We start from the raw sequence: 12,569 nt of genomic DNA on the forward strand, positions 1-12,569 counted from the left end.
CCTACCATGACTTAGTCTTTGATGTAGATGAGAAGAAAGGATAAAAGATTTATTTCCTCAAATGGGAAGCATGAGGTTTTTGAGGAGATGCACTCATTGCCTTCTACAGGTCATCCACTATTGCCAAAACATCACATCAAATGGAACCCACTCTCATCCCAGGCCTTTGGCAAGGCAGACAGAAATGGTTGATGACTGCTTTGTAGCAGGATATTGCTTCATGTTCCTATCTATGAACTTCATCTGGCGTCATAAATTCCTGCACCAAGGCTTGTCCATATCCACATATTAGAAAAAGCAGAGGCTTTCTGTTTGCTGACTGCTAGCAGCATCATAACTTCAGGCGGGAACAGCTCAGTTTGGGACTATGGAGAGCCCCTTACAACCATCATTCACATAAGTGTAAAATCAACCTCCTTGCTTAAGAAACAGGCTATCTCTGACCTGGCAAAGTTGTGGCTGGCCTCTAACTGCTATTTGTGTGTCTGGGTGGCACTAGCACACCCTGTCCTGAAAGTGAGTAGTTCTGATCAAGAATATCAAATATTTATGCACTAGGATAACTTAACATCCTTCATGTGCCTGCTATCTCTACCTGGGAGTCAGATTCTGCTTCACCCAGGATGACAAGTCCTTCTGAGGCCACATGTTTTCATATGCCATCCTCTCAAAAGTAGGAAGAACCTATCAAAGCTACTGAAAAGAGTTGTTACCTCATACTATAAGCTATTGCTGCTTAGCAGTCTCATCCACAGCTGTTGCTATTGCACAAGCAGGTGAGCTTGGGCTTCAATCCAGTGCTTCATGAAGTTCATATTTCCACTTGATTTTAAAAAATGGAAGCTTAAACAAGTGGACCTGTTCAACTAAATTGTCTATTCTGCTTGTCCAAGTTGTCTATTAAACTTGAAAAAAGTGGGATTATTTAGTCTTTACTATCATCACAGCACATGTTTCAAAGTTTTTACTTTTTTTTTTCCAGTTGGACAAGGCTTCCAGTCTGACAGTCACTACGCTAAAGAGGGGTCTGTATGTAAATCAGCAGCCCAGGTGTTTCCTGGAGGGCACAGTTAAAGACATCCAACAAAAATTCACCCAACCAGGCTCTTGGCTCATGTGCCTGCCCTAGCTGCTGCTCTTGTAGGCAGTTGCTGCCTGCTCATCCTGAAGTGTCTCTTGCCCACTCTGTCTTGGCAGAGAAACTTGGACACATGCTTGCCTCAGCTTGCAGTGTGATCCAAAAAGCCCTGTAAAAGAGTTTAGAGCATGGGTTCCCATGACGTGCTAGTTCACGTCTGTTGTCTGTCCATTTTTTTTTTTCAACTAGCTTTGTTTTTTCCTTTGTTTTCCAGGGAAGGGACAGCCTTTTATTAGACAGGTGCTAGAAAGCACTTCATTACAGGAACATCCAGTAGTGTCTGCACCTTCCACTCAAAATAGCTTTTTGTGTTTTTTTTTCTAGTTTTCATACTTACAACATGCTGTTATCTGCCACTTCTGCTGGCTTGTCTAAAGTCCAATAAATATTATTGCATATCTGACTTGGACCTTTTTATGTAGAATCAAAACAAGGCTTTGTTAAATCAAAACCCTCTTTGTTCAAACACACAAGTATTCCCTGGGGCAAAGTATACCTTTTGTCATGATAAACGTTGTTCAAATGACCAGTGTGATACTGCAAAAAGAGTTATAAAATGCTTACTTGCACTTTATATCACATAAGCATGTTACTGATGCCTCAAATAATTAAGTGCTAAATATCTTACAGTATACTTCCTAATTCAATTTATAATTACAAGAATATATTAGTTCTTGAATGGCATTTAACTCTAAAACAGTGATTAAAATATGTAACAGGCTTAAAAGATTAATATCACAAAAGTACAGGCAGTTCACGTAGCATGATAAATAATTTGCAGAAAAAATTATTTGCTAAGCATTGCAAATCAAATAATGTTACAGCTCCAGAAAAATTATTCATGTCTGTCAGGGCTGTTTTCCAACAGTAAATAATGTTTAAACCTGTTATTTTTACTAAGTACATATTTATTGTCCAGGGTAGCGTGCAGATAACTTATCAAATAATTTCAAATGCATTAATATTTTTGCGCCGGGAGTTGCAGGGTGAGATCTTGGCCCTATTGAAGACAATGATAAGACTCCCACTGCCTTTATGGATGCAAGTCTGGTGATAAGGTTGTCTTCTTGTTGTTATCCCTGGCATTATACAAAGTTGTAGGCTCCACAGTGTTAATGTTTCCAAAAAAAAAAAACCAACCAAAACCCAACATCTGTCACCAGTTTAGAGCTCTACTTGGAGTGCAAGCTGCTCTCTTTCCTAGGCCAAATGTCTTTTGATTTCAGTGGGAGGAACATCAGAGAAGGGAACAACAACCATTTACTCTCCAGGATATGTTAAACTTCATAAAAAAAAAAAAAAAAAAAATCTGTATTGTTTCAAAGACCATACAGGCAAATTAGTCTCTAGTTATCATATGTTAATAGTGTAACATAATAGTTCCATTAAAATAAACATGGGAATCTATGTTCTGATTTAGTAGCTTGTAGAAAGGCTTAAATCAATATCGCATAAAAGCTATATGGCCAAATTCCTGCCTGTTTCAGCCAGTGAACTTGGGACAAGGCACACTAAATGAAGGTCCGCTGCCTTCTTTCTCTTACGTGCAGAATCTCCAAATCCACAGCAAAATCATTGTTGCTGGTGATGACCTGGATTTTTGTGAAATCTTACTCTGAAAGATGGCACAGAGGATCATGCTTTCATGTGGTAGGCTGCCTATGAAATAGCTGGGAAAAAGTAGTCCATTGCTTTACTGAAGAGATTTTTAAAAAAACCAACCTCTCAATAGGTGGACATCAAAAAATGAGAACAATGTTCTATTTTAAGATTACCTGTTCAGTTCCCAAAAGCTTATCTATAGGACAAGAAAAGAAATGTGACTAGTTGCATGTACAGTAAAACTCAAGAAATTTCACTGAGGGTAGCCCTAGTAAGCATGTAACCTTTTTCTTTTGCATTACCATATATAATTTTTTCAGAATCATGAAGACCTGTTTAATGCTCTTAATAGGGGTATCTCATGAGTAACTTTTTTTTTGGGGGGGGGGGATCAAACCCCACAAAAACCCCCCAAAAAACCTAAAACCTTTTTGACTATATAGACATCTGAAATGTGAAGCAGTAATGGATGGGTGTGAGGAGACTTGTGGAAGCCAAGGCCGTGGAGCTGGATGTTCTTGTGTGCAGAGGTGTGGTGCTTTTTGTGGTTTGTTTGTTTTAAAGTACAGCTAACATCTTACACTACTTGCATATAAGGAGCTTTTTGTTTGCACCAAAGAAATATGAAGATGCTATTGTGACAACATGTTCAGAATAAATACAGAAAAAATACTTCTGCCTCCTTGGAGACTCAGCTTTAAGTGGGCTATTAAAGGAAATGAGGCTGCTGGGATCTCGGAGTAAGACTCCAGCTGGCTCTTGGAAGCCAAGAGTGCGTAGCAGATGGTGGGGGCGTACAAGGTAGCCTCCTGTCCTGTGCACACCTGTGTGTGTCCCAGGAATGGCAGGGGTGCTGCTCCAGTGGGAGAGAGCAAAAGGCTGAATAAGTATTGCACAAGGAGCACAAACCCTTAAATGGGATATGTTTTTAAACATCTGTCTTGCATTAACATCGTGGAGCCCTAGTGATAAAGTAAACCGTATCAAGCTTGAACAATTGGACAACCTAAGAAATGGGCAAAGGCTACAAAGAGTTTTAACTGTGTAAGCTGAAGTCATTGCTTTACAAACTTGCAAGTGCGAAGAATGGTAATGAAGAGAGGAAGCTAAACATTCAAGTTGGCGTTACTTTCAGTACAAAATCCTAGCTGTTCTAAGATCAATGGCCAAAATTGAACCCTTACTAGGACTTCATCCCAAATACCTCTCCGAGGCACTCTGCTTGCCCTATAAACTGCAGGCAGAATGCCCTGGTCACTGGGATCTGCGGGGTGTGGTACCTCCCTCAACAAGGTGGTGACTGAATCCCACACTATAACCCCTCAGCTTCTGTGCCTGCAACAGTGACTGACAGCATGACTACTGAACACCCACATACAGAGAGATACTGCACTGTACATATGGCAGAGTACAGAAAAAAGACCAAATGATATCTAGCAAAAATGTATTTTTCAGAATAGGATGGGGGATACAAACAGCAAGTAATTCTTTAGTGCAGAAAAAATGATTGCAACTTGTTAAGACAAAACCACCAAGCTTTCACTCTCTTCCAATTTTATTCTACTGCATAGGCATCTGCCATGTACCAGATTTTTCTTCTCTTAGATAGTACAAAGAAGGAATAAAAAAGAGGAGAGGAGACTGATGAACATCAACTCTTGGCAGCTTGCAAGTGATGACATAAAAAGCACTTATGGCAATCTCTAAGCATAGTTATTTTTAATTTATTTAAAAGAAAATCCTATTCAGAACAGGAATAAGTTGTTGGCAGGAGCTATATTACATTAATTTGTCTATAAATGTAATGTTTGTAACTTGCGCTTCATGCATTGCTTTGAATATTTGGATGAAAAAGTATAGCTGTTGGTGGTCTTTGTTAGTAAGTTCAGCCTAATGGAGCTTTATGAATACAAGGAGCTCTGTGACTTGTTGCTAGTCTTATTTCATTCTCTAGATCTCAAGTAAGAAAATACAAAGCAAGATATCAGAGTAAATACCCTTAATATTTAAAACTGAATTGGATTTAAGACTACTCTATAAAATCCCGTTCTGCTGGGAGACCAGGCAAGATAACGCCTATTTATCTTAGGACTTTCTACTGTTGTTCATCACTGCTGTATTAATAGGACAGTTAAAATATTTCACAAAATACCTGGCATTTTTTTCTTGTTGTAGTTAAAATATTGTTCGGCATTGAAACCTTTCTTTTTGGGGGTGGGGGAGGTGCCAGCTGGGATAAAGGACACATCTAAACTGGACAGATCATGGTGAAAAGACTTTTCTCAAAGAAGATCTTATAACGTAACACAGTAACATTCTATTTGGGTTTATTATGATCACTAGGACAGTTTCAGACATCATTCCAACTGCGCTTAGTTGTGTCTGATGCCAGTTAAATGGCTCCAGAGAAGGTGCCTGTGACTTCTACCATGGGAAGCTGGAGGTCAAACAGGTCCCTTCTGCACCTACCGTCAGTCATCGCCCAGTGTCTGTCAGGTGCCAGCTGTGTGTGTGATGCCACTGCAGCTCTGCTGATGGCAGGGTAACACGGCCACTGCCTGGAGAAGCGTTGGAGACCCAGAGGTGTGCCTGGGGAAGCAGGCTTGAGCTGACAGCAGTTCTCTGCCGACCGGCACTGGGACGCGTCCTGTGCTGGGATAGCAAACCTACCTCTATGCAGGCTGGGTTTGGACAAGTTTATTGTCCCCGTTCGTGCAGGACAGCCTTTGATTACAGCACATCAGCGATGGTTTGTTTTGCGTAGGACACAGGAATGTGGAGATTTGGAAATGGCACGAGAGATTTTTTTTTTTTTTTTTTTCTGTCTCATCTAAGAACTATGTGGGCTGCAGCGGTTACCAGCATTTTTATGTTTTTTGGTGACAAGTTAGGACTTGAAAACAAAAGCCTAGCGGCCCGAGGGTCCTGTGTGCCAGCCTCTGAGGGGGAGTCTCCCCTGCTGCAATGGGCTGACTGCTGTGGTCCTGGAGCCGTAGCAAAATAACCCTAACCGAACCCAAAAAACTTTGCAGCCTCTGGATATAAAGCACAATGCATCAGACTCACGCCAACCCTGCTAATTTAACCGGCTGTCACGTCATGGGTGAACGCAACTCTTCAGGGCAGCTCTCTCCCCTACCCGGGCGGCCGGCTGGCCGGGGCAGAGCGGAGCCGGGGCCGGGCCGCACCCCTCCTGCTCCCGCCGGCTGCCTGTCCCGAGCGGCCGCCCGAGGAGCGGGTTACCGCTCGCAGCGCCTGCGGGGCGGAGGGGCAGCGGGAGGCTGAGGCTTCTCCCCTCCGCCGGTGCCCGCCCTGCTGCGAGGACGCCTTACCTCAGGGCTGGCGCGGGACGGCGGCGATCTCCCCTCCGCGCCCGGCCCTGGAGCCGCCGCAGAGGCAGCGAGGGGGGACCCCTTCCTTCTCGCAATCCGCCACCGCTCGCCGGGCGAGGCGGCAGCGGTCCGTCAGGCAGCAGCCTCCCTTACCTGCGGGTGAGACCAGCTCGCCTTCGCTGAGCTCCCCGGAGTCCGAGTCCATGCTGCAGGTAGCGGCGGGGGAAGAGGGACGGCGGGGCAGCTCGGGGCGGGCAGCCTGCGGCTGGCCGCCGCTGGCAGGAGGAGTGCCCGGAGCCGGGGAACGGGAGCCGGGAGCGAGCGGCGAGCAGAGCCTGCTGCCTCCTCCTCTCCTCCCAGCCCGGGCGCTGGGTCCGCGCCACCACAAGCAGCCACCTCGCTTAGTGCCATTGGCTGCAAAGGAGGAGCGGAGACGGGCGGGCTCCGGCGAGGGGAGGAGGGAGCGGGGGCGCGGCGGAGGAACGGTTTCTTCCCCGAGCCTGTTACACAAGTTGGTCTCGCAGCCGCCCCGGTCCGGCCGCGGCCTCCGGCGGGAAGCCGCTGAGGAAACGGGTCGGCAGGGCTGGCCGGTGGCAGCCGGGACCCGCCGGCGATGGCCTGCCCGCCCCGCGGAGGGCTCCAGGCCGCTCCAGGGGCAGAACTGCAGAGCACAAAAAGGACCGAAATGACAGCCCTTGGCACTGGCTGCCATCGTGTCTCCCGTTTATTTTGTCTTTTCCTTCTTCTCTTTTCTTGTGGGCGTCTCCCCTGACCTTCAGTGGTTGCCATGTCTCTTTTCGCTAGCTCTCTCCTCGTAGTGATCAATTTCCTCAAACATTAGTCATTACAACAGTGGAGGCCAACGGGGAAGCATCAGTTCTTGTTGGATATTAGCGCCCAGAAGAATATCGAAGGAGTGAATTTTGCTGCTGCCTGTTTGCGCGTTATTTGCAGGCTCCAGGAGACAGTGCGCTATTTGGTAAATGAAAGATACGTCGAAAGATTGTTTTGAGCTCTGAGTCTGAAAACTTTATAGCTTGAACTCCGTAGGCTTTGCTGTGTCCTACAGGCTACTACAGTCCTGAGCCATCCTTTAATTCAGATGGTTGAGGCCACTTGTTCAGCTCTAAGGTTAGGTAGATCTCTCCCTTTGCTTTTACTCCTTTCTACTTTTTCTTGCTGTTATAGGCCAAATATCACTTGACTTCTAGCACAAAAACCCCAGGAAAGTAGTAACAAGAGTACTTTTCTAACTGGGAGCCAAGTGTCATCTTAAAACAGACCTCATAGACATATCTTGTCCATAGGTACGTCGCATCCTAAAAGCCAGCCAGCGCCTGGAGCACTTACCTACAGATTACTGCAATCTGCAGCCAGAGGTTTATGCCTGTAGCTGTAGACCACAGATATCTGTTTCTTTACTCTGTAACTCTCTTCCCCCAAAACCATGCAGATTCTCGTTGATGGAGAGCACAATGCTTGGACATTGCTTTGAAGCTGCATGTGTGAAGTTATGTGTTGTCATCAGACTATGGCCAACACTCTTGACAAATGTGAAGACTTTCTCTGTTAGTGTATACTGTGACATCTAAAAAAGTTTAAAAAAAAAAAAAAAAAGGGCGGGGGGGTTCTTTCTAAACTCAAAGGGCCCTGTCAGATTCTTTTCAGTGATGGCTTATCCTGTGCAATGTTGAGTGTAAGAACTAGAGGTACAATAGTAAAAATGAAGCCAGAGTTTGCCTTAGGTTCTAAGGTGACTCCTCGCATGCTCCCCTGCCTTCATATTGGGTTGAGCCTGAAGAGATGGAAGACCTTAAGCTTTCTGGCCCTGGAATACACACATTGATATGTTGAATTTAGACACAAAAGTCTTCAACCTCTGTAGTGAAAAGTTAGTTGTTAAGTAATTTGACACATTGCTGTCATACCCTGGGCCTGTAGTGTTAAGACACTTCTGTTTTTTATTCCATGAAAACAAGTTCTGACTTTTGTTTGTAATTGCTTTCATTAAATTTAAAATGACATTCCAAATACTGCTGATTATAACCCCATAAATTAGTGTCGTATAAGGAAAAACATCTAAATTTAAGTGATTCTGGAATTCTGTTGTGAGGAGCCAGTGCAAAATCTGAATGCAGAAGATGTGGAGAATCTAGAAGCATGACATAAACAACATAGCAACAGAAAAATGCTGAGATTAAGTCAGGAAAGATAATCCCAGATACCACACCAAGAACAGAATCTGAGAGCTGGAAAGAGTTTAGTCTCTCTCTGTCTCTTTTGTTGTTGTTGTTTGTTTTTTACCAGCATAAATGCAACCTGAAAAACCTCCCCAATAAGAGTATAACAGTTTAAGTCTAAGAGTAAGTTTGTATTTGAATGCGATTAATTCATTTTCTGGACTGTCTTTAATTGCTTGAAACTCGAATGGTAATTTCTAACCTGGACAAATTCTGACTCTGTAATGACAATCACTGTAATTAGGTAAGCAAAAACCAAAATGTTTTTTGCAGGGATATGTGTACAGTGGAACTCACCCCGCTCCCCCAGCGGCAAAGGGGGCTGCCTGGTACAGTGTATTCTGGGTCGTGTACTGAGCTGATACAATGCAGCTGTGTATGTGCTTCCGAGGCATTCCAGGCACTGGCCTTACCCTATTTTCTGTGTGGGCTTTTTTTTCCCGAAGTGCGTAACCTATGCTGTAATTGCAAATAATGTTAAACTCTGAATAGTCACACTTCTCTGACACTGATCATAGTTCAGTTGGTAAAAGGGCAGGTTATTTTTTGTGATCCTCTGAAAGACAAAAGTCTTCGCATGGAATAGTTAAAATGAAAACCGAATCCCACTTATTTTAATTCTTGTCAGTCTTTTTTATCCTTGTATAACCACACTAATAAGTATTATGATGAAAATGGTATAACTTAATCAATATTGTATTGCGTCAGACTTGTGATATATACACTGGGCATTCTCATTACTATGCTGTAATTACTTTCTATTCCACAGTAAATGCTGTTTCAAGATTATTTTCCCTCCTTATTGCTACTAACTGTAAAGCAGTTATTAAAGTTTTCAACTGTCACAGAATGAGCATATTGTTTCATTTCAAAACATATGGTTAGAATTCTTTTTTTTTTTTTCCTTCTTAATGTTCTCTGCCCAGCAGAGTCCAGCACTTGGTTTAACATGTGACCTGGAAAATTCCATATGCTTAGAGCTCTGAACTTCATAGTTTCCACTCGTTACAATACTGGTGCAGAGAAAAGCACAAAAGTTTTATTAACAGCATTATATGTACTAGCTAGATGCATGTTAAATGAAACTCTGCATGCAGAAAGTTGACACTTCATTACATTTATTTTTTGCATTTAGTACAAATAGTGCAATTACATATTCATTGTTATAAGCTAAAGCTCTGTGACTGTTTCCTTTATTACTAGGGTAGAGCTAAAGATTGTTGGGATATTTAGAAACTGGAACATTTTTTTTCAAGGCTCAGCTAATACATTTGTCTGCAAATCTCTACAAATACGACTTACCAGGGGAGCTGGTAACACAGCCGATTGGAACTGCCCCACGTGTTGCATGTATTCCCAGTTATATGATGCTGTCTGTAGTGGCTACATCGCTGTATGGCTCCTCCATTCACATTTCAGCTGCATCTGGTCTTGATCTTCATTCCATATGGAACTTATCTGAAATCCTCCTCTGACTACTCATTGTATCTGAGTGCTGGAGATCTGCCTGTGAGAGCTTTTAGGATTCATGTTTTTTCACTGTTCTATCTGAAAACCACGCTTGCATGTTCATACAAATACAATTTTATTGTATTCTAAATACTTAGGTAGCCCAGCTACCATTGCATCTATGTCTAGTATATTTATCCTTAGAGGATTATTGTGAAATAAGGATAATAGTATTTCTCTCTTTCAGAGAGAGGGAAGTGAGGTACTGAGAAGCTGCGATTTAAAGTCAAGTGTGGAGCACAGACTTTCACCTGTGTCCCTTGAGCTGTACCTGAACTGTTAGGTTATCCATTTCTGCTAAATAAAAGATTGGCAAGCTGCCTCTGTGCTTTGCTACTCAAGCTTTCCTCCTTCAAATTGAGCCTTACAACCTATCCCAGGAAGCACTTGCTCTTTTCTTTCCATTATTAAATCTAACAGAACCCCCTCTGCACTACCATCTTTGTGTTTGACTTGTCTATTTTAGACTGTAAAGACACACGGGTAGGATTATATTTTCTCTTTGGTTCTAAATGTATAAATGTAAGATTATATTTTTTTTCTCACCAATAATTTCTTAACATTATTTAAATAAGGTCTACCCTAGGATGTACTGTTTCTAATATTGTTGCCTAATATTTTGCTTCACAGTTTATGATATCTTTCATACCCAAGTGCCATTGCCACTGAATGTGTTACACAGAGAATGTTTAAACAGGGAGTTGTCCCACAGGCTAATATACTCATGTACTGTAGCAGATTTTAGTGTTTTTTTTTTTTCTGGTTTCTTTGTGGTATCACTGTATATGTATATGAAGAAAACTATCTGCACCATTATTGGCAAAGCATGAATAACCAGTATCAAGGATCACTAGATTCTCTGTCAACAACTTTGTCGTGCCAGGAACTTAGATTCTTACTGATGTCTGGAAGCTAGTCAGCATGCATATACATATATATGTTTTGCGTGCATTTTTAATAGATTTTAATTGCAATAATGTATCTATTGGTGGCCTACAAACACTCTTCATATTTGATTTAGATTTCTAATAACAAACAAGATGTCTGCATTACTTTAATTCTTACTTGTGCCGGTAGATATTAAAAAAATCTAGATTTTTGTAATATCTGATTTAGGCAGTGCATGTAGATCCTATGTTGGGAGGATAAATATGGAAGTGTGCAGTATTTTCTGCCCTGCCCTTTTTTTTTTTTTTTTTTTTTTTAAGTTACTGTAGTAGGGCATCAGTTCTGAATACCTACCATAGTATGGGCACATTTTTAGCCATTGGATTTTCTGAATTATGTTCTGTCTTTGGTGTTGACTTTTCTTAAGGAAGAGCTGAGGAAGAAGTCACAGACTGAAACTGCAGCCTGGTACTGGTGCTAACCTATACTGTGATGGTTTTGGAATATCAGATTTAAAGCTAGGACTGAAATCTAGCTCTAGTTGCCTCAATGCCTTGTGAAGAGGTGCTCTTATGAGATTTTAATCCCAAATGAAATAATGTAGAATAGAAAAATATTGTACTCCTGTGCAACTTACATTGTGCTGAACTGCATTACTCTTGGTAGGTTATCAGAAAGGATAATTTTGTCAGAAATTGTTATTTCCATCTGCTTAAATAGGCTGGGACTGTGGGTTGATTAACACAGGAAAAGTTTAATAACAGTAAGTAATTGGTCTGATCCAAATTCTGACTGCTCATGCTAAGAAAGGAGGAAGGAACAATAAATATCTTTTCCCTTGAGCTGATACAACACTGAACAAGGGTGGCAGCTTCTGAAGAAGGAGCAGTTAAATTGGGAGGCAAGCTTGCTAACATCTATGCTAACAGACACGGGAACACAGCACAGCCAGAGTAGTGCCTGCTTTTTGTGTGGGTTTGTTTGTTTGTTTGTTTTCCCCTAAAGCAGTAACTTGTCCTGTTTCCTCTTACCTTGTAGAAAGAGTAGTCCTATGAGAACTAAATGGCATAAATGTTCATGTTCATTTTTTGGCCATGAGGATGTTATTACTTTTCTGTTCACTTATAGTGGGATTTTGCTTGTAGGATTAGGTTTTCTATATTAAACTGTAATTTGAATTGCCTGGGCATTTCATAGTTTTGTACTACTTTAGTGATATTTGTTTTTATTTTTTAAAGATACTTTACCCTTCTTTTGTTGGACGATGATTTGTCCTGTGCTTAGAAGGATGCCTGTCTTGCAAGTTATGCATGCAATTTGCTGTAGATTGGCAAACTCTTGCATTCATAACCTTGCATTCTAAGCGATTAAAGAAATGAAAGCTACCTTCCCAAATTGAAAATGCCCCTGTTAATTCTGTTGGTGGAAAATTTCTTATGAAGAAATTCTGTGTGGAAATTTCATTGGTTAGGCCATGACCCTCACTTGTTCTTATGAGCAGGAAGTTAGGCGTTATTATTTTAAAGTGCTGATAAATTAGATACTTATTTTACTTGCGATTTTAAATTTCATTACAGGTGGGATACTGATAATATTAAAGGATAAGACTGATAAACAAAATTATGAACTTTGTTTCTGCTTTCTCTGTCCTGGCGTTGGGAAAGTAAACTTTAAAGAATTTTTCTTGATGGAATCACTGTAAAATACAGGATAAAGCAGGGGATTGTCTTTTGTTTTGTCCCCATTCTGATGCTGTCTAGAGAAAGCTAGGGGACAGCTGCCAGCCAAAACCATTTTCCTGTCTGCCACTGTCTTTGGGAATTATTTTTAATTCTTGTGGTGGTCACTGAAGTTATTTTA

At 41.8% G+C, this 12,569-nt stretch overlaps 2 protein-coding genes across 3 annotated transcripts in view; one reads left to right on the forward strand and one right to left on the reverse strand.

The window, feature by feature from the left end:
* Nucleotides 1-6,523, reverse strand: part of TIPE3 (TNF alpha induced protein 8 like 3) — a 49,345-nt gene extending 42,822 nt beyond the window's left edge. Inside the window, exon 1 of the mRNA XM_087744209.1 lies at nucleotides 6,226-6,523. Coding sequence (XP_087600335.1) covers nucleotides 6,226-6,277 — 52 coding nt within the window. The 5' untranslated portion in view covers nucleotides 6,278-6,523. The remainder of the gene's footprint in view (nucleotides 1-6,225) is intronic.
* GLDN (gliomedin) overlaps nucleotides 1-12,569 on the forward strand; it is a 123,003-nt gene that overhangs the window by 11,607 nt on the left and 98,827 nt on the right. The gene's annotated exons all lie outside the window — the stretch shown is intronic.

The sequence above is a fragment of the Nipponia nippon genome, unplaced genomic scaffold (assembly GCF_047370975.1).
Source record: "Nipponia nippon isolate SJK-2023a ecotype South Korea unplaced genomic scaffold, ASM4737097v1 scaffold_9, whole genome shotgun sequence".
Taxonomy (NCBI): Eukaryota; Metazoa; Chordata; class Aves; order Pelecaniformes; family Threskiornithidae; genus Nipponia; species Nipponia nippon.